The following is a 20634-nucleotide window of genomic DNA, read 5'->3' as shown; positions in this document are numbered from 1 at the left end:
ATAGATCCTAGACATATTTCTGCCACAGTGTCTTCTTCCCTCTGCCACCCATACCTGAAACAGAGGCTAAAACCTCTGTGAATGGAGAAATTTCAGATGGACTCCACACTTCTTCTATCCTTTCCACCCTACAGGTCCTGGGAGGCAGAGGGGAACCAGGGCAGATCCCCCAGGAGCAAGAGGGGCTTATCAAATGCAAATTTTCATTTCTGACAAAGGAAGCTTGAAATTTGGGAGTGTAAGGAAGCCAATGAAGGTGAGAAGGGCAGAGGAAAAGCTGAATGGCTGTATCGGGATTTGGGATTAGAAGAAGGGGAGTGTGGCTAGCTGCAACTGTCATCATCACTATTGTCATCATTATTATCGTCATCCCTTAAATTTGTATCACATAAGAGTTTACAAAGAGCTTTCTATTCCTTGACTTTCACGTCTCTGCAGGGTGGCAGGGCAGGGATTACTCTCATTCTGCTGAACTGCCCAAGAGCAGGCTGGATGGAAGGCAGGGTCAAGGCCCTAAGCTACATCTCCAGTCCCTCCTCAAGAGCCCACAGGGCCCAGGTCCTTTCGTTGGGGGAGTGGAATAGGGAAAAGAGCAACGCAGGGACACGGGCCCCACGGAGAAGAAGGACGAATATAGCAAGAGCTCTGGAAATGGCCCGAGGCTAACGCAGTTGCAGGGGGCGAAGTGGAGAGGTTGGAAAGGTGTGCTGATTCTGAAAACTCTTTCTCCTTCTGGGATAAGTCCCCGAGCCACCTGGAAGGTGTACGGATGCCCACCGGGCGGGCACTCCCCGCGCTTGCCGCGGAGGCAGAGGGTGACTTCGTGGCGACCCCGAGCATTTGCGGACGGCGGGGCTCGGAAAGTCAAGCTTCCCGGGGCGCCCCACAGAGGGTGGGAGCCAGGTGGCACCGCCCCTCCCGGACGCGCGTCGAGCGCCCTCTGTCACCCCACGCAGCCCTGCCCTGCGCCCAGGGAAGAGCGGGCCCGCCCAGGTGCGCCGGGGGTTGGGCCGGAGTCCGGAAGGTGTGCCGCCGCGTCCCGGCTCGTCCCCCTCTGCCTCTTCCCCGCGGAAAAGTGAAAGTGTCTGCCAGCCGAGGTCGCGCATTGGGGGGCGGGGCCGGCGCGGACCTGGGAGCTGGCACCGGGTACTCCAGGGGCCATGGATGGGCTCGGCCGCCGCCTCCGAGCCAGCCTGAGACTGAAGCGCGGCCGTGGGGGTTAGTGCCGGGCCGGGGCGCGCCGGGGCGAGGGCGCGGGCACAGCGGGGGGACCGCGGGCCAGGACAGGAGGTGACGGGGACGAGGGGCCAAGGCAGGGCGGTGCGGAGGGTCGCGATCGATCGGGGAGCAGTCTGAGGGGCATTCCGGGAGTGCTGGGCAGGGGTCAGGTGAGCTGGAGAGAAAGGGCGCAGGCAGAGGTGGAAACGGGCTGGTGGGGAAGGGGTCGGAGGTCAGAGGAGAAGCCACGCCAGCAGGGGCAAGGGGGAGGTCGCCTGCCAAAGGAAACCGTTGTGGGGCCCCGGGGCCACGTGTCCTACCAGCCAGGAAGTTTGTGGGGCAACCGCAGGGTGCCTGTAGCTCCCGGGCCGCGGCGCCCGCCGGGGAGACACAGCCTCAGCCCCCGGCCGCCCGCCTCCCCGCCCCCGGACTCCACTCGTGGGAGCCCGCGACTTTGCCCCGCACACAGCCGCCGGCCACAGCACTGCCCTTCCCCTGCGACGTCACCCCCCCCCTTCCCTCCCCCAGGGGCGGCGAGGAGCCCTGGAGAGTGTGGCCTCGAGCAGAGCTGGGTTAGAGCCTGCTCAGCTGCTTCCTTAGAGTGTGCGAACCCGACAAGACAAGCCTCCCTTATCCCTTGGTCCCCCGTTACAGAAGGAAGAATGACTCCTCCCGTACAGGGTTGTAGGGATTAAATTAGAAGTCAATATTCGTTTCCTTTCTTCTCAGCAGGGACGCTGGGCTTTGGAAGGAAGGGAATTAGGAATTCATTCATTCTTTTTTTTCATTCATTCAACAAATATTTATTGCTGCTTACCATTAACCAGTCCGATGGCTGAGCAGTCACAACCCTTAGATACTTTGTCCAGAGGTCCCACCTTCTGAGAAGAAGGGAACCGATTGGAAAGTAAGCAGGGGTCATACCAAGACAGTCCACCCCTTCTAACATTGGCGGTCAAAAGATTGAGCGAGACCCCCTCTTACTCCAAGCCCGAGAGCTGGGGAGACCTGGGTGGGGGGAAAATCAGTGTTCCTTCTGCCATTACCCCTGTCCCCCACCCCTAGCCCTCGCTGTTCTCCCTGAACACAGGTTTCCAGTATCTATCTGGTCATTCCACCTGTACTGAGGCGGAGAGGTCAGAGACCATGGGTGGGGACAGTTGCCTGGGAGCGTGCGGTGGCAGGAGCAGATGCAGGGTGGGGCTGGTGGCCTCTTTTCTCTGGAGAGCACTGGCTTGGTCTTTCCTGGTCTCCTTCGACCCTCAGAAGCCTGTGTGAATGGAAGGGATCTGCTCCCTGCAGCCCAGAGGAAACATTCTAGTTGTTCCCAAAAACAGGGCTGATGACTGTGCCTGATGACAGTGAGGGACTGTGAGATGTGCAGCCAGTATTACATGTCCTGAGGTCTGGCACCTACCGGGCAGGAGAGTGTGCCTTCTTCATCTTCCATACTATCCTCCACCTTTCCCCGGAGTTCCCCCTCCCTCTTTTGCCCTTTTGGCCCCAAGGCAACTGTGTGGTAGGAGGATGTGTGTGTGTGTATGTGTATACACATGCATGGGTGTAAATCATCCTGGTGGGAGGGTTGGCAGTGGTGGTGGTCCTGGGTCAAGAGCAGCTGAGCTAGAAGAGGAGGGGCCAGCTTTCCAGATCAGGGTTCCAGAAAGTCCCTTCACCTATATTCCAGCTGGTTCTGGGACTTTTGTCAGAGGGCTGTGGGAGGTGCTTCCTGGTGGAGGAACAAGTGTAACCAGACTCCTGACTTCCCTAGAAAGGGTGGCTCCCTCCTAAACTGAAAATTCAGGATAATAATTCCTTTCTAGGGCACTGGGGATTAAATGAGAAGACCCATATTAAACGTGTGTTTGATGGAGGTTTTCTCTTCTGTTGATAACCGTCTTTGAAAGGGGGAAGTCTTTTTTCTGGATTTCTTGGTCCTGAGACCCAAAGTCCAGTAACTTCTTTTGTTTGCGATTGTGAGTTTTGCTGTTCTCTTGGCTCTTCTGATAAAGCAGGAAGAAATGGGCTGAAAATGCAACCCAAAGGATTTAGGGAAAGAAATCATTTCCTGAGGTTCTGGAATGCCCAGGGAAAAGATTTTGCTTCTCAAGGTCTTTTGCAAACAGGAGGCATCCACATTTGTGGGATGTTTGGTGTGTACTGCATCCAGAAGGCAGGAGCATGAACATGAAAGTCTCATCATTCCCACCCGCAACAGATTCTGTTGTATTCCCCAAATAGTCCCTGAATTACTCTGTGCCTCAGTTTCCCCATCTGTATCAGGAGATGCTTGTTTCTCAGATTGGTGGCGAGGATTGTGCAGCCAGTCTGTGCAGGTTGCAGATAAGGTGTGGTGACAGATCCGAGTATTCCAGGTCACTGTTCTCACCATTGCAGTGAATGTAACATTCCTTTTTTTTTTTTTGGCTGCATTGGGTCTTTGTTGCTGCACGCAGGCTTTCTCTAGTTGCAGGCAAGCGAGCTGGGGCTACTCTTCATTGCAGAGCGCAGGCTTCTCATTGCGGTGGCTTCTCTTGTTGCAGAACACGGGCTCTAGGCACACGGGCTTCAGTAGTTGTGGTGCACGGGCTTAGTTGCTCCGTGGCATGTGGGATCTTCCCGGACCAGGGCTTGAACCCGTGTCCCCTGCATTGGCAGGCGGATTCTTAACCACTGCGCCACCAGGGAAGTCCCTACAGGGATTGAAACATTCTTATTTCCTGTGATCCGTGATCTCCCCAGGAGTCATGGCTGAGCCACTGAGTACTGGCTTTTACTAGTCCACAGAAGCCAGGTCTGGAGCTATTAAGAGCAAGCAGCTGTGTCCCCTGTTTCAGCACCACACTTTCTTCCAGAGGTCTATTAATTATTTGCAGGCCGTGGCAGACACTGGCACCAAACCCTTTTGCCTCCTGGCTCCTCTTAGGGGCAGCCTCCTGGCAAAAGTCCTTCTCTCTTACCACGTGCATTTACACACTCAAGGGTTTATGTGAGAATCCCAGGTGATTTACTGCTATTCTGTCTCTCTTCCCCAGCCTCCAGACACAGCACCACTGGAGCCTCAGGGCCCAGCTGCTCTGCTCTTAGCTTGTGCAGAACTGTTGACCTGGACAAACCAGGAAAAAAGACTGAGCAGGAGTGGGGGTGGGGTGGAGATCACCCAGATGCTTTCCACTCCATTGAGTGCCCCTCAGGCTACTGATGCAACCACTCCCCTACTGTAGGCCAGGGAGACTGTCCTAAGTCAGTGCTTCCTACCTGGGAGGAGGGATTCTTTGCTGGAGCCCTGGAACAGGTGCCAGTGAGACAAGTTTGCCTTAGGACATATTGCAGGGGATGAAAGATGCACCATTGTAGATCGTGCTGAGATATTAGGAACTCTCCAACCCAGAGATGGACTTTGCTCTTTATTTCACCACCAGGAGAGGAGGCTTTTAGGTTCCTATTGATATCCAGGAATTCCTCTTGCTAGAACAATTTCTCCACTTAGGTAATGAATGAGGTCAGGTCTATTGATTTTAATCAGGGGAGGCAGGGGCAACCTTCCTGTGAGGAGTTTTTGGTCCCGTGCTCTTGCTTGCAGCCTTGAAGTCCTGGAAGTCCCAGAGTGCAGCAGGGGGCCGTCAGAGGTTATCTGCTGCCGTTGACCCAGTTAGGAAGTGAAAGGTTAGGAATCAGTTATGGAGATATAAGATCCCTGTCCTGAGGCTGGCAAGGTCCGTGCTCACAGTCTTATGTTATCAGGCATTCTTCACTGTCAAGGGGTTGTAAATAAACCCATTGCACAACCTTCAGCCCAGAATGAAAAGCCCTTAGCCCAGAAGCAGCTGGGCTCTGGAGGTGTTTGCCTATGACCTTTTCTCTCACCACACCCTGGGGCTCTTGGGAGGAGCTGAGGTCTGAGCTGCAGTGCCAGGATGCTGCCTGTGTCAGTGCGGGCGTTCTGCTGCCTTTCTGGGTCCTATCACACAGCCTTCTTGCTCAACCATTGGGTGCATAGGATGGAAACTGCTCTCCCCTATTTGGAAGACAGCACGTGGCTTGGCTTCATAGAGTTGTGGCTGGAGACTGAAACGGCAGCCGCTTTCTCAGGCTTTCTGTAGCCAGTCTGTCAGAGGAAAGGGAAGCACTCCATGCCTTACAGGCCCAAGAAGATGGAAAGACAAGTGGTAGGCGGGATACTCAGGCACTTCCGCAACTGGCTGCCTCGACACGGAGCAGGTCTGGACTGGATTAGCTACTTCTTTTTTCCACGGTGGCCCTCTTCGATGGGGCTGTTTCTTCCTTGAAATACTTCTTTTTCTTCTTTCTTTTCTATCTCATCCTCCCCCTGGTTCCCCATGTGACCGGGCCAGGAGGTTTCCCCTGTTGATTTTTAGAGCCGGTCAATGCCCTCTGCGGGGGTTGGTGTGGTCACAGCCACGTGGCCCTTGGTCTGTTCCTATTTCTTGAGTCCAAGTCAACTCGGGGCGTACTGTTTCACTTAGGCAGAGTTTCTGCTACCCTGGGGCCTCGGGCCTCCCAGGTGACCTCCCCAGTATATTTCCTTGGCTTCCGAATCAGTGCTTTCTTTCCTCCTCTTGGCCCCACCGGTGGTTCCAAATCTCCCAGGCAGGCACGGAAACTGCCCAGTTGGCTCTGATCCCATGCCGGGACCTGAGGTGCTGGGCAGGCTCCAGGGACCTTGGTGTCGGTATGACGGCCTAGAGGTGCCGAAGATGCTGGAGTCTCACATCCTCCACTCAGGGCCTGGATCAACGAGATACCAGCGGGCCCTGGTGTCTTGGTTTCAGGACCTCCCCAGGATAATCTGGGGGAAGTTGAAAAGGAACCAGAAAGGGCCCAGGAGCACTGTCTACCCAACTTTGCCGGAGGGCAGCACTTCTTTGAATACCTCCTCGTGGTTTCTCTCAAAAAAAAGCCTTCGGTGGATGATTATGAGCCCACAATCACCTACCAGTTCCCCAAGGTAAGGATTGAAGGAAGGGGCAATGGGGGACAGAGGATTCGGGTGTTTGAGAGGCGATGGGCGGGGGGGTGCCCTCTCCCCACCCCCAGCCCCCCACCCTGCGGGGGCTCGTCTGGAGCTGCCCTGAGCTCCACTGCTCCTGTTTCCTTCAGGCCCAGCCCTGTTTTCTCTTATCACCCGCAGAATCTAGGTCTGGCCTCTGTAACGAACTGACCTAGGCTCCCTAGCTGGGAAACTAGGCTAGTTCTTCTGCCGTTTGGGGGACCTCCTAGTTCTTCCAAATTCTATGCTCAGCCACCCTTCTCTGTAGAGAAGCTTACCTTCTGCCAGAGGTCCTTGCAGGAATCCCCTCCCTGGGGTGGGTGAGAGGGAAAGGGTGGGGCAGGCACATAGCTGGTGGCCACAGCCCAAGCGTCAGGCTCCTTCTTGTCTGGTCCCGCAGCGGGTGAAGGGGTGGGGTTAGGGCATCTTTCTCATTAACCCTGACAGCGAGGCGACTGAGCTGGCTGCTTCGCTTCTCAGATGCGGTATCTCTCTGATGTGGTCCTCCCAGGAAGCCGGGAGGTCTCTGGGCCTTTCTGTATTCAGCGTGGTCCTGGCCCCCTTCCTGACTATGTAGATCCTTAGGATACTGAAGTCTAACTCAGGTTCATGTAGACTTGGCCCAGGAGGGGCTGTTTCAGCCTTGGGGTTCTTCCAGCCAGACCCAGAACGCAGTCTCTGTGCAGTGATGGGCACAGAGGCATGCTTTGAGTCCCACACCAGTGGAAAAGCTTATTCTCAGACTGCTTTAGAGCCTCCAAAGTAGCCCGCCAGCCCCCAAGCCCTCTCCACCTGCTCCTACCTCCACATCCACCTGTCTCTTTTCCTATTCCTTGTAGCGAGAGAACTTGCTTCGGGGACAACAGGAGGAGGAGGAGCGGCTTCTCGGAGCCATCCCCTTGTTTTGCTTCCCAGATGGGAACGAGTGGGCCCCACTCACTGAGTATCCCAGGTAATCGCTCAGCCCTGGGACGGGGGAATCTGGGATTGGAGGAGAAGGGCGAACCACGTGGTTCCTGCACCCCCCTCAACTGGATTTCTCACCAGCTTCCTTCCTGATGGGGAGGGGCTGGAGTTGATTCATTTCTAAACATCTTGCCTGGGACACCCTGAGGCAAGAGAGCTCAGGTAACCAGGTTAAGCAGTCCCTTCTAACAGAACGGGGAGGTTCTTTCACTTGTCCTAGGAGCTAGTCACTGTGTTTTGACTGCCTCTGGCAGAAGATGGACTTAGAAGAAGTCCTTTGGCCTCTAAGGAGTCCCTTATATGGCAGAGCCCTTTACACCATGAGTCCTGGAATTTGACTGCCTGAGCTCAAGTTTTGGCTTTACCACTTATGAGTTGAATGACCTTGGATAAGAAACACTCCCTCAGAGTCTCAGTTCCTTTATTTTTAAAGTGGGAATAGTGATTGAACCTACCTCAAAGGGTTGTTTTGAGAACTAAATGTGATGATACATTTAGAGCTTGACACCAATAAGCACTTTAAATACATTACTGATGGTATGATTACTCTCAGGATTAATCAGCAGCTCCCCTTTACCCTCCTTACCCCCTTCAGCCCTGCTCTGATGCTGACTGCCTTCCTGCTTTAGAATGTAGTGAGCAGGGACTTCCCTGGTGGTCCAGTGGTAAAGAATCCGCCTCACAATGAAGGGGACACGGGTTTGATCCCTGGTCAGGGAACTAAGATCCCACATGTCGCAGGGCAACTAAGCCCGAGACACAACTACTGAGCTCGCATGCCTCAACTAGAGCCCACGTGCTCTGGAACCTTCGCACCACAACTACAGAGACGACTCACCCTGGAGCCTGCGTGCCACAGCTAGAGAGAGAAAACCCGAACGCCACAACTAGAGAGAAGCCCTCTCACCACAACGAAGAGCCTGCATGCCGCAACAAAGACCCGATGCGGCCAAAAATAAATATAAATAAATAAATAAATCTTAAGGAAAAAAAAGAACCTAGTGAGCAAGTGAAAACCAGGTTTTGTCTGCTCTTCCTCAGGGAGACCTTCTCGTTCGTTCTGACCAACGTGGATGGCAGCAGGAAGATTGGATACTGCAGGCGCCTCTTGGTTTGTGCAGCTCAGAACTGCCCCCTCCTCTCTGAATCCTGTTCTGCTCCACAGCTGGGTTTGCTCAAGCCTCAGTTGCAAAAGCCAAGGCTCCCTGCAGAGGTGGTTGTAGAGAGAGCACAGCCCAGTACCTGCTGCCATGTTAGTGCCCTGTGCCACCTCACAAGAATGGGGACACACGTCCCTCCTCACCCACCCAGGGCACCTTTGCTGCCATGCTTTGGTCTCTACTCTCCCCAGCTCGGGGGGAGGCTTCATTCTAACCTGCTCCCCGCCCTCTCTATCCAGGCCTCGTTGACTTGGCCCCTGCCTCCCACAGCCTGGCCTGGGATTTGGACAACGAGGCTCAGTCCCTGGGCTCTCAAGTCACTTTCATAGCGCTCTCCTCCCTAGCTGTTTCCTCGTCTCTACAACACACTTGCTCCTTCTTTGCTCACCCCTGATACTGTTGGTGCCGATGCAGGCAGTGTTCGCCCTTGAGCCAACCAGCCCCCTCAAGGCCATTTTCTTTGGATTTCGGTGACCGTTCTGGCCTCCCTGCTGCCTCTCCCATGAGTGGGACCTCTGCACAGCCAGGTCTTTCTCCCTCCAGCCCACCATTCACCATGGATCCCCCAGCCCCAGGCACCAGCCCTGTGCCCCATCAGCCCCAGTTGCATAGAGGCCCTGGGGAGGCTGCAGCACTGAAGGAGCCTGTCCGTCCCTCCCTAGCCCGCCGGCCGTGGTCCTCGCCTCCCCAGGGTGTACTGCATCATCAGCTGCATTGGCTGCTTCGGCTTGTTCTCCAAGGTAGGGGTGGAACGGGATTCCTCGGAGCCTGTTGGGCCTGTTCAGCCTCCAGGTCCGCCTGGCTGCCGGCCCTGCCCGTGCTCCCTGTGCTCCTCCCCCACAGTCGGGGTCAGGCGAGGCACCCTGGGGAGATTCAGGCAGAGAGGTGATTGGGCTTGACTTGGCTTTAGGGAAAAGTAGGAACTGAAGCTAGAGGGCTGTCTCCCCTGCAGAAAGCCCACTGCTCCCCGTCTAGTCGGGTAAGAATGCAGCTGGAGAGGGACATGGGTAGAGCTCCAGGTTAGGAATTGGGAGTTCCAGTTCCTCATCTGTCAAATGCATGTAATGATCCCTCACCTTCCTACCTCATGGGTTGGTGTGAGGCTCAGATGACATGATACATGAAGAAGACAGAATACTAAACAGATATAAAGACAACTATACAGTGGGGCTAGGGGGACTCCCTCTGACTCCTTCCAGGGTAGAGGGGGAAGTTGAGGTCTCCAGGACTTCTGCTGGAGCTAATTTGAGTGCAAGCACACCTGAGTTGGGATCAGAGAGGAGTCCTTCAGAATGGATGCAGCATGTCTTAGTGGCCAGAAAAGGACATCACTGTGCTCTGCCCCAGGCAGGCCCCTTGAAGGATGAAGGTAATATACTCCATCAGCCTTGGCTTGGGTGGATGGTTCATCTGTGCAGGGTTCTGTGGATGAAGGCCATCCCCGGACCTGGGGAGTCTCTGGTGGAAGTTGGAGGGCAGAGTGGCACCCAAGAGGCCCAGCTTCTAGTCTCCCACTCCATCTAGCGCAAATGAACATGGTACCACCAGGGATGATGAGTTTACTCTAGAATGACTTCCTGGGGAAGGTAACTCGTGCTGATGTTAGGAGAAGGAAGGAATACGGATCGGTAGAGAGAAGATGAAAAGAAGGCTAGGAGAAAAGGCAGGTCTTGTGCAGGAGATAAACAGCAGACTGGTTTCTGCCAGGGAGGAAAGAACCAGTTAAGGATTGGCGGGAGCAGCCTCACACATGAGATCTCAGCTACCAGCCTGGGAGCATCCCTTTGAGTCATGTTTCCCGTGGTCCTCTCCCGTACAGATCCTGGATGAAGTGGAAAAGAGGCATCAGATCTCCATGGCAGTCATCTACCCATTCATGCAGGGCCTCCGAGAGGCAGCCTTCCCTGCTCCTGGGAAGACCGTCACCCTCAAGAGCTTCATCCCCGACTCAGGCACTGAGGTGGGTGAGCAAAATGGACAAGACCCTCCCTGACTGGAGGGGGCGTGTTCCTGTGGCACCTCTCGTCACGGTGCTCCCATTCACCAGGTTAACATGCCGAGAAACTGAGCCAGGCAGGCACTGGGGCTTGGCTCGAATTATTGGCGGCAGAGCTGAAAGTCAAACCCCAATTTTCTGATCCTCCCAACCTGATGCTCACAAGGACCTAGTTACTGTTTAAGCCACCAAGACTTTTATTTGTAATAAATAAACCATGTAAGCTGAGGCTCCTGGTACTAGAATGGCCTTTGCCCCCAGCCGCCAGACTGCCACTTTTCCCCATTACCTCACTTACCTTCCTGTGTCTGTCCTATATCTCTACCTTATGGCCTCCACCTGTCTTTTTCTTATCACACATCCCCACCCCTGAGTCCCCACCCATGCCACAGTGGGGATGCTATTGTTTTAAGACACTAAGCAGACAAAGCAGCAAGTAGAACATTGTTTTAAGAATTCCAGTCCTGACCCCTGGTACTCTGGATAATCTGTGTGTCCTCTGCTTCCCCATATCAGAATAAGGGGAGGGGCTAGGCTTGTTCACTTATTCAAAAAATAAGTGTGGCAGGCTAGCTATGCGCCAAGTTATACTATTTTCCGGCTACAAAGCGGTAAATAAAATGAATGTGGTCCCTGACTTCATGGAGCTAAAAGTCTAAAGACTTAAATAAGTAAGCACACACATAAATAATTAAAAATTGTATGATTGTGATGAAAAGAAAACAGGATGCTACATGGGAAAATGAAGAGAAGCACAGGTTGACACCTTGCATTAGGTGGCCAATGAAGGCCTCTGAGACATAAAGAGGATAAGAATGGAGAGAGAAAATATTGTAAATCAACTATATTTCAATAAAAAACTAATAAGGTGATTTTTTAAAAAAAGAGTGAAAGGCAACCCAGGGGAGGGAAGAACCTCCGGCAAGAAAGAGCATGACATGCTCAAGGAACGGGAAGGAGTTGATGTGGGGAAGCGAGGTGAGGCGGGTGGTGAGAGAGGCGGGCCTTGTGGGCCACGCAGGGGATTACATCAGTGTCATCCTCAGAGCGTAGGGAAACCATGGGTGGGTTTTTAGCAGTGGGGAGGCACGGTCAGATGTACTCCTTTGGGGAAGATAGGGTGGAGGCTGGTAGAGACCCAGCTTTCTGGGGTTTGTGTGACTTTTCGGTGTGGTGACTCCCCCCCTCTCTGGTTTCCCCACAGTTCATTTCACTGACGCGGCCCCTGGACTCCCACCTAGAGCACGTGGATTTTAGTTCTCTGTTGCGCTGTCTCAGTTTTGAGCAGATTCTTCAGATCTTTGCCTCTGCAGTGCTGGAGAGAAGAATCATCTTCCTGGCAGAAGGTCTCAGGTTGGTCCAGCCACCGAGCGGGGTCACCCGAACTGACTGGCATCCCAGGGTTCCAAGGAATAGACCGGAGGGTTCTCGAAGGAAATCAGGCTGTAGGACCTGGGTGCTCCCCACCCTCCTGCCACCCTGCCTTGATCTGCACTAAGCCTAGAAAATAGCTGTTGTAATTCCCTGTTTCTGCCTCCAAACTTGATGACTGCCTAAGCCTGAAGGAGGTTTGTGATTTAGCTCTGAGAAGTACATGAAGTATTCCCGTGACAGCCCAGGAGGAGACCAGTTAGGGTGGATGCAGACACGATTCTGCTCTTGAAAGGATGAGGGAGGACAGGGCAGGAAGTCATAGAGTGGTAATGGAGGTTTAAGCACACTATCCTTAGTGGCAAACACATGTCATTTGTCCATTTATTCACTCATTCAACAAACACTTATTGTGTGTCAACTGTTTACCAGATGCCAAGCATCAGGATGATACAGACAAATAAGACATGGTCCTAGACCTTAAGGGAATGTAGAATTATCCCCATTTGAAAGCACAGGTATTGAAATCAGCAGGACAACGTTCAAGTTCTTTTCTTCTACCTTTAGCTACATGGAGTTCCTTAGGTTAGGATCTTAACTTCTTGAAGTCATGATCTCCTTATCTGTAAAATGGAGATCTGTAGCTACTTCATAAGGGTGTGGTAAGACTTAAATGAAGTAATGCACGTTAGGTAACTAGCACTCTGCCAGGCACACACTGGTAAGTGCTAGTTGTTTTTCTTAATAATAAGTTCATAGTTGAGTATATCCCTGTGTATAGTTGAAGCAGAATAATATCATGTCTTGGTCTCTACGTCTTAGGGGCTTCAAGTCTGAGAAAGACATGGGGAGATGTGTGACAGAATAGAGAAGGGGGAAAAATCGTAAGACAGTAGAAGGTTGACCTATTTATGTCTTGGGATGGAGAAAGCTGCTTATATTGGGCTGACAACCCTGGTTTTATCTTTTAGGGAAGAAGAAGAAAAGGATATTAGGGACCCAAATGTTAGGCCAGAGGGCCAGGTGAATGTCATGGGTTTTAGAGGAAAGGAAGCTTGGGCAGGCAATGGGGGTCTGTGGGTTGAAAATTCTGTAAAAATCAGTGATAACCAAAAAGGCACCAGTTGTAGGCCAATCCTTGTGGGAAGTGGTGTAATCTTTTGCTTTGGAAGTAGCTCTTCCACTCTCGGCCCTGTAGGGAACTGAGAAGTTTCTGTCACAGCTGGAGCTGGGATTCTGGGCCTTTTCCCCCTAAGATCAGTGTTTAGGAAGTGAGGGGGACTCTGGCCTGGACATGGGCAAAGGCTGGCAAGACTCATCTCTCAGGCGTTAACTTTCTTCAGGGAGACTCCACCACTCCCCACTTCCTTCCTACACTGAGTGTTTCAGATCTCTGCAGCTCAGGCAGGAAGGGGACTTCCAGTCAGCCTAAGCCTTGGCGAGACTCTCAGAGACTCCATCTTTCTAACTCAGGAAGCGCTAGCTCCATACCAAGAGCTGAAACAAGGTTTCTGCCTCTGTGTTTTGATTGGCTTTGGCTTTGGGGTAATTTGGAGAAATGAAGAGCCATGAAAGTTAGTGAATAGAGAAGACAGAAAGGGGGGTTGTGTGTGTGTGTTGGAGGGGCAAAGGGGGGGGGGACTGGGGGGAGCTGGGCCCGAGTTGTGACTTAGGCAATAATTACACAGGGAATGCTTCGTTGGGAAGAGTGGAGGAGCCACTTCTGTGGGACTTTCCGGGTAGGAATTGCTGGTCAGAGGTTCCTGGAATCCAGGAATTTCCCAAGCAAACTCAGGCACCAACCTGGTAACTTGAAATAACGAGTGGTCAGAGGGAGCTGTGAGAGTTAAAGACTCAGGATGAGACACAAGGAGGAAATAGGCTTGACCTCTCTGCTGCACCCCAATGTTTACACGTTTGTCTCCTTAACTACACTGAGTTCCTTAAAAGCAGAGCCAGTCTTACGCTTCCTGGTATCTACATCCTTAGCACAGTGGTAAGCGCAGAGAAGGGACTCGAACAATGAAGCCATTTCTTCTTCCCTCCCCTCTTTAGAGTCACTCCCCCGGCCCACCCCCCACCCCCCACCCCGGAAGTGAGTTGAGAAGACTAACAGGGAAAAGAAGGATCAAAGAGAGGCCCCATCCTTGATGAGAGGAGTCTCAGCCTCTCCCAGTTTCTGTACCTTTCCTCCCAGCTACAAGTAGGCACAAGCTCTGTGACCGGCATGGCTCCCAGACTAGCTTTTACAGGCAGCCTGAGCAGCTGCTGTCAGTGGTGGGCTGTAGGGGTGGGTCCATGGGGGTGGAGGCGCAGGGAGGCCCCTCTGACTCTCACCCTCTGTGCCCTGTCCCCAGCACACTGTCTCAGTGCATCCACGCTGCTGCGGCGCTGCTCTACCCCTTCAGCTGGGCCCACACCTACATCCCTGTTGTCCCCGAGAGCCTTCTGGCCACTGTCTGCTGCCCCACTCCTTTCATGGTTGGAGTCCAAATGCGCTTTCGGCAGGAGGTTATGGAGAGCCCCATGGAAGAGGTATGACGCCGCGAGAAGAGGGCATGGTTTGGAGCCAGGCGGACCTGGATCCGGATCCCAGCTCTGCTACTAACAGCTGGGTGATTTTGCCGCAAGTTGTTTCACCTCTTTAAGCCTGAGCTTCCTCATCTGTAATATCAGAATGACAATGTTCAGTTCCTAGGGATCCTAGGGGGAAAAGAATCTGCCTAAAGTACCTAGCCTGGTGCCTGACATATAGCTGATACTCAATAAGTGTCTGCTCCCTCCTCCTGAATGATTTCCCTGGGCTTAAGGGGCAGCACGTGGCTTTTTCAGGGCTCACCCGACTGTCCTAGGCTAGCTAGTCCTAGTGAGCAGGGCCCACCCAGGTGTCCCATTTTTCTTCTGAATGGACGAGCACAGCTGGTCTATACAACAGCTGGTCTATACAACACACACCCCACTGGGGGCTGTTCACAGTGCTTGGAAGTGAACTGACATAGCCTTCCTGCAAACAGTGAGTCTTGAAAATGCAGATTTTTTTTTTTTGTAGCAAGGGTCATCTTTCTGATTAGCTCAGAGCTCAGTTGGCTAATGAGGATATAGGTCCAAATCCCCTTTGATCTCTGTCAGCTTCTTATTTCTTGGCAGTGCCTCCAGATACACCAGAAAGCTCATTGGTGAAAATAGGCATTAATAATAAATCTATCTCCAGTGTTGGAAGAACAACTCAAAACATGTGCTTTGCTTGAGTTGTCAATAGGAACTTTCAAGAGATAGCACGTGATTATAATTTCAAGCCAGAAGAGCTGCTTAGGTTTGTCTGCACGGGCTAACCACTGACTCCCTCTGTGTAGACAAAGGGCCTACCAAGGGGAGAGGCAGGGCCTAGAAGTAAGCTATCGAAGGCGTGCAACCCACCCTAGTGGGAGGACTTCCTCCATTTACATAAGAAGTATCTGAGGTCCAGAGAACTCAACTGAGTTATCTGAAGCCACACAGGCAAGGATGGAATCTAGCACAGATAGAACCAAAGCCTTTCTTCCACAGAGTGCTGCTGGGAGGTATAGAAGCAGGCTCTGTTTCCCTTCCTTGCTTTGCTGGCCGGCTCAACCCTCCTCAGGACTGCTGAGTACACATGCCCTTTGAGCCAGTATTTGCCTTGTGACTAACTGGGACAGAGTATCAGCCCCATGTTTGGCGATGACTTAAAATGCCCCATACCCAGAAGTTATGAAACTTCCTGATGCTACAGCTCCGTCTCCTCGGAAGCTGTGGCTCTTCCTCCACTGGCCCGGCGGGAAGACACCCGAAGGCTACTCAGACTCCAGCTCCTGCCCTCTAAGAGCCTTGGCCTATTTTATTCCTCTGCAGCTGCTCCGTGAAATGGGCAGGGGGTGAGGAAGGAGAGGGCTAGGGGCCAGGGAAGGGGAGGGGGATTCCCTGACTCCCCACGTCCGCTCTCTGGAAGGGATCGCTTGACAGACAGTCTTTCCAAGTACTGGAGAGACTTCTGGGAACTTCACAAAAAATTTCTTCACACACTCTTACCTCCCAGCCCCTGAAGTAAACAGCCTGCCCTGAGTGAAGGCATCTGAGCCTATTTATACGAGTGGTTTCAGGCCTGAACTAGTTCAACTTTTCTCCCTTGACGATGGATAATTACAGTGCTTGCTCTGTCTCTTGGCACACTTCCCAGTTCCTCTCTTTCTTTTTATTTGGGAGAAGGGAGCATGCAGGGATCACTCACCCACCTGTCGAGACCAAGGGTCACAAACTGAAAAGAGGGACCCAGCAGGCTTTGGGGGATTATGACAAACTGTTGAGCACAGGCCTTGACTAAAGGGGGCAGCTGTAACTCAGTTCCATCTGTATGTGGATCAGTGTTAGAGCTCCTGAGTTTTCAGGAGAAGCCCCAAATCTAAATTTTATGTGAAATTTTCCAATTTAAATATTGGAAACTAGTTCAATTATTTAAAAATTCTCTGAGGCAAAAAGAAACAGATCTGTAGGTTGGACTCCAACCAGCAGGATGCCTATTTGTCATCTCTAGTCTGGACTGAAGGCCTCTCAGGCAGTGATGGAGCTGATGCTAGAGCTCAGGTCTCGCAAGTTCCAGCCCTGTGCTTGTCCTACCTGCAGCCTATAGACACAGGTTACTGCCTTTCCTTCCCTCTTCCTGTTGACCCTGGGCTCATTTCCTCCTCTTGCTGTTTCCTGCTGGAAGGCCCAAAGCTCTGTGGGAGTTTTAAAAATGGAACTCCAGGCAATTGTACATAAAGTTGTTGTAAGCATTAAAAAAATCAAAAGATGTCCATCCCTGTCCTGAAGATGACCAGAGGGAAGGGCGTTGAAGGAGAGTTGTAGGGAGAAAGATGCGGTCCCAAGGACAGCACAACCTAGGCTTGGAAACTGTTGTTTGTTAGCAGTATCACCTCAGGCAGCTTAGCTTCTTCGGGTCTGTTTCCTCATCTGCAAAACAGGCACAGTACCTGCCGCTACAGGAGCATTGGGAAGATTAAATGAGATAAAATGTGCAAAGCACCATGTGTGCCATGTACTAAATGTTGCCTATATAGAAGCCATTAGCATGATCAATTTCTTATTAAGGGAGTGACTGGCTATGATTTACCCATATTGTATATCCCATCTTCCTTAGCTCTCTCCTGTTTCCTGCTTCCTACACCCTCACACCCTTTCCCCAGGAAAGAGGGGGTGGTGAGAAAGGAGAGTATCAGACAGGAAATGAGAATTGAAGGTGCTGATTTTATTGCTACTTGGGCTGAAAGTTACAACCACAGGCAGAAATGGAGAAAGGGGAAGAGATCAAGGTGTTCTGTGTTTTTTTCAGGTCCTGTTGGTGAATCTTTGTGAAGGAACCTTCTTAATGTCAGTAAGTGTCTGGGTTCAGATCCCCTGCAGACCCACCACCAATTCAATTGCTCTAGTCTCATTGATGTTCCACTTACTTTAACAAACTTTAAGTACTTTTGTTGAGTGAGAACCCATGCTAACAAGATCTCTCCTCTCTCAAGGAGCCCATGACAAAGACAGATGACTTCACAAGGCAGTCGGTGTTAGTGCCTTTAGGGCAAGGATATAAACCAAGTACCAGAGGGACAGAGAAACTTGCTAGTGTTTAGAGTCAAAGCTTCTGTTGCTTCTCTTCTATGTGGCCAATTATCTGGGGGGGTAGAGTGGGGTGTAGAATTCATCCCCACCTCACACTCTCTGCCAACACTTCACTCCACACCTCCTCCCTGACTGCTTAACCTCTGAGCTGCCTCTGTCGTCTCCTAGGTTGGTGATGAAAAAGACATCCTACCACCCAAGCTTCAGGAGGACATCTTAGAATCTCTTGGTGAGGGGATCAAGGGGTCACAGAGTAAGTCCTAGGTTCCTCTTATTTTGGCTTTCTCCTAAGAGCTTGAGGGCATGATTCCCAATAATTCCCTTCCAGAACTAAAACAAATTCACTCAGCAGTCCTGGGCTAGTCCCAGAGGCCTTGATTCTAGGGCGAGTATGAGATTTTATTCTTCCTAAGCAATGGTGAACCCATATCTAGTCTCCCATTTTAATCAGTCAATCAGTAGTCATGAACCCTACCTCACCCCTTCTCTAAGAGCTTTCAGCTTGCAATGAAAGCCACTGGAGGTAAGAGTGGGTAGTTTCATCCTTCCACTATCCTGAGATGGTCTCTGTTCCCTGCAGCTTCTGAACAAATCAATGAGCATGTTTCAGGCCCTTTTGTGCAGTTCTTTGTCAAGACTGTGGGCCACTATGCTTCCTACATCAAGCGGGAAGCAAATGGGCAAAGCCACTTCCAAGAACGGGCCTTCTATAAGGCTCTGACCTCCAAGGCCAACCGCCGATTTGTGAAGAAGTTTGTGAAGACACAGCTCTTTTCCCTTTTCATCCAGGAAGCTGAGAAGAGCAAGAACCCTCCTGCAGGTATACAGTGACAGGCCCCTATCAATCCAAGCCCAGAGGGTCACTGCCTCCAAGTCAGGTGTGGCCCTACGATGAAGAGAGGAGGGGAGGAAAGAGCATTTCTCTCTAGAGGCCCACAAAAATAGCTGTAATCTTACCGAGTGGGGCTGGAAGGAAAGAACCTGAAGCCTAAGAAAATGCCTCCTGGGCTGATACTTTGCAGAAGTTGCTCTGTTCATCGGCCAGCAGGAGGCCGTATGCTCTTTGTTTTAGTCTGGAGCTAATTCCTACTAATTATTATTTGTTTTAGGCCCCCTCTGGGGCCAAATCAAATACCTGTACCTCCAAAGGCCTGTGAGGGCTTGGGCATCCTGGCAGGAATGTGGGTGTAGTCAGGGAGCGTGGGCAGCAGAGAGGATATTCCTGACCCTCACTCCGGAGTTCATCTTAAGTCTGCCTGGCCAGATTAGATGTCTCTAACACATGTATCTGAACCCACAGGCTATTTCCAACAGAAAATACTTGAATACGAGGAACGGAAGAAACAGAAGAAACCAAAGGAAAAGACTTTGAAATAAGAGCTGTGGTGAACAGAAGTAACTAGACCTATAGGCCAGTTGTGGACTTTGGCCCCTGCCAGCATGGTAGGATGTGAAGCTCTCAGCCCCCAGAATCCACAGCCTTCTTCCGAGTCCTGGTAACCAGGTCTTGCTTCAAGTTGGTGTCTTGAGTTTGGGATCCCTGGAATCAGCTTTCTCAAGACTTTGGAAGGCTCTGACCTCTGTGCTCACAGAGCTGGGCACAAAGCTGCCTTTCCTGCAGAGGTGACACCGCGCAGGAAACAGTGGTAGAGGTGTTGTAGAGTCTTAGAAGTTGCTGTAACTGCCCTCTCCCAGGAACCTCTCTTACAAAATCCTCAACAGAGAAAGCAGTTGTGGCCCAAAGGCTCAGTTTCTCCACATAAAAGAAGAGGTCTGTGGACATGTGAGGATAAGAATAAAGACGAAAATCTTCTTGTTCTTTGAATGCGTATCTCTGGCTTCCACTATGGAGAGAGAACCAGGAAAACAAGGCAATAGAAGTGAGAATAAACTGTGCTAGAAGTAGAGGACTTGGCAGTAGTGCCCAGAACTCTGGGACTGTGTTTGGAGTGGTAGAATTACAGGGGTCAGCAGAGCCTTCTAATAGGAAGGGTGAGGGATACTGGTAAAAGCAGCAACAGCACTGGGGACAAGGCAGCAGTTCTTGGTTCTAGTTCTGTGTGCTTTCCAGAATCCTGGGAGGACAGGCTGCTAGCCAGAGTGAAGCATTTGCAGTCGAGTAACTTGAGGGTAGGAATTTCAGTTGACAGAAGCCAGTGAAGAACACTACATTGTTTCCATCAATAGGTCTGTCTGCCCATCACTTCCAGTTTGGAACTTTCCATTTTAGACATCCTACTTCCAACTTCAATATTTTGAGAAGCCCAGTTCAACTCTTTAGCTAAAGGTAGAGGGATCCCCGCATTGACGTTTTTTCTCTTTGAGAAAAGAGAATCAAAATCTTAGCAGTTGAAACAAGTTTAGTAGTCACCGGGTCCATCTTCCCTGTGTATCTCTACGGACGGTTTCTGTTTAAACACTGTAAGGGATGGGAAACTTTTAGAAGCATCTTGTTTTTCAAAAATTCCATCTTTTTAACGTGTGTATGTGTGGCTCTCAGAGGCCCCTGCATTCTGTTCAAAGAACACAAATGTTGTTGGAGGGTGGGATGGGGACTAAGGTTACCAAATTGAAGTTAAAGCCAATATAATTTTATTTTAGGGTCACAGAGACCTACTGCAGGTGGCACATGTTCTACCGTCCACATGCCACCCCTAACTATGCTGCTACTCTTCACGGCTTCCAAGAGTTATTGCACCTTTTTAGGTAGTTTATGGCAGTGGTTCCTAAGCCTAGTTGTAACTCAAAAGGTTTAACAAGGACTGGAATCCTGGGGAGCTTATGAAAATATGATGCCCCATCTCAAACCTACCAAATATCTCTAGAGATAGGACCTGGGAACCTGTATTTTTTAAAATTCTTCAGATGATTTTGATACCTGGTTAGGTATCAAAATCATATATAATATGATCACAAGAAGAATTAGGACCAGCTGAGGTTTACTATAAACGTACCCTTGATATGATGCGGATGGTTATCGAGAGCTGAAGGAAACACACACCAAATACCTGAACGTCTTCCAGACTTCCTTTACACTGAAAAAGATTCTAGAATCTCAGTTTGTAGCTTCAGCCCACTAAAACCTAGTGTGGTGTAGGAGAGAACAATGGATTAGGATTCAGAAGATCTGGATTCTAGTGCCCATTTGGAAGAGGAGTAACTGTTGTGACACTGGTATGCCATTTAGCTTCTCCAGACCTCAATTTCCACTGTAGGTAATTAACATTTGCTCTGTCTATCTAATATAATAAGACAATGACATAACTTTAGTTAATTACCCCTCC

At 51.2% G+C, this 20634-nt stretch overlaps 1 protein-coding gene across 2 annotated transcripts; it reads left to right on the top strand.

The window, feature by feature from the left end:
- The first annotated feature begins 976 nt into the window (after nucleotides 1–976).
- On the top strand, nucleotides 977–19175 carry DENND2D (DENN domain containing 2D). Of its 2 annotated transcripts, none has more exons than XM_059927629.1 (12): nucleotides 977–1218; nucleotides 6012–6187; nucleotides 7069–7181; nucleotides 8237–8306; nucleotides 9018–9095; nucleotides 10175–10315; nucleotides 11556–11704; nucleotides 14080–14257; nucleotides 17070–17111; nucleotides 17519–17603; nucleotides 17931–18170; nucleotides 18651–19175. In XM_059927629.1, the coding sequence occupies exons 1-12, from the start codon at nucleotides 1161–1163 to the stop codon at nucleotides 18725–18727; spliced, it is 1407 nt and encodes a 468-aa protein (XP_059783612.1). In that variant the 5' UTR covers nucleotides 977–1160; the 3' UTR covers nucleotides 18728–19175. The 2 variants fall into 2 exon arrangements, with proteins under 2 accessions (XP_059783612.1, XP_059783605.1); XM_059927622.1 differs by lacking the exon at nucleotides 977–1218 and adding an exon at nucleotides 5157–5439.
- Nucleotides 19176–20634: the final 1459 nt, after the last annotated feature.

Source organism: Balaenoptera ricei, chromosome 1, assembly GCF_028023285.1.
Source record: "Balaenoptera ricei isolate mBalRic1 chromosome 1, mBalRic1.hap2, whole genome shotgun sequence".
In the NCBI taxonomy this organism is placed as follows: Eukaryota; Metazoa; Chordata; class Mammalia; order Artiodactyla; family Balaenopteridae; genus Balaenoptera; species Balaenoptera ricei.
The sequence above is the reverse complement of the archived record's forward strand: the minus strand, read 5'-3'. Positions and strand labels throughout refer to the sequence as shown.

Excerpts from the sequence above, each read along its gene's own strand:
- DENND2D (XM_059927622.1), top strand. The coding sequence starts at position 5,352 with ATGCCTTACAGGCCCAAGAAGATGGAAAGACAAGTGGTAGGCGGGATA. Across the intron at positions 9,096-10,174 it reads GCTTCGGCTTGTTCTCCAAG|ATCCTGGATGAAGTGGAAAA; the intron begins GTAGGGGTGGAA and ends TCTCCCGTACAG. Across the intron at positions 10,316-11,555 it reads TCCCCGACTCAGGCACTGAG|TTCATTTCACTGACGCGGCC; the intron begins GTGGGTGAGCAA and ends GTTTCCCCACAG.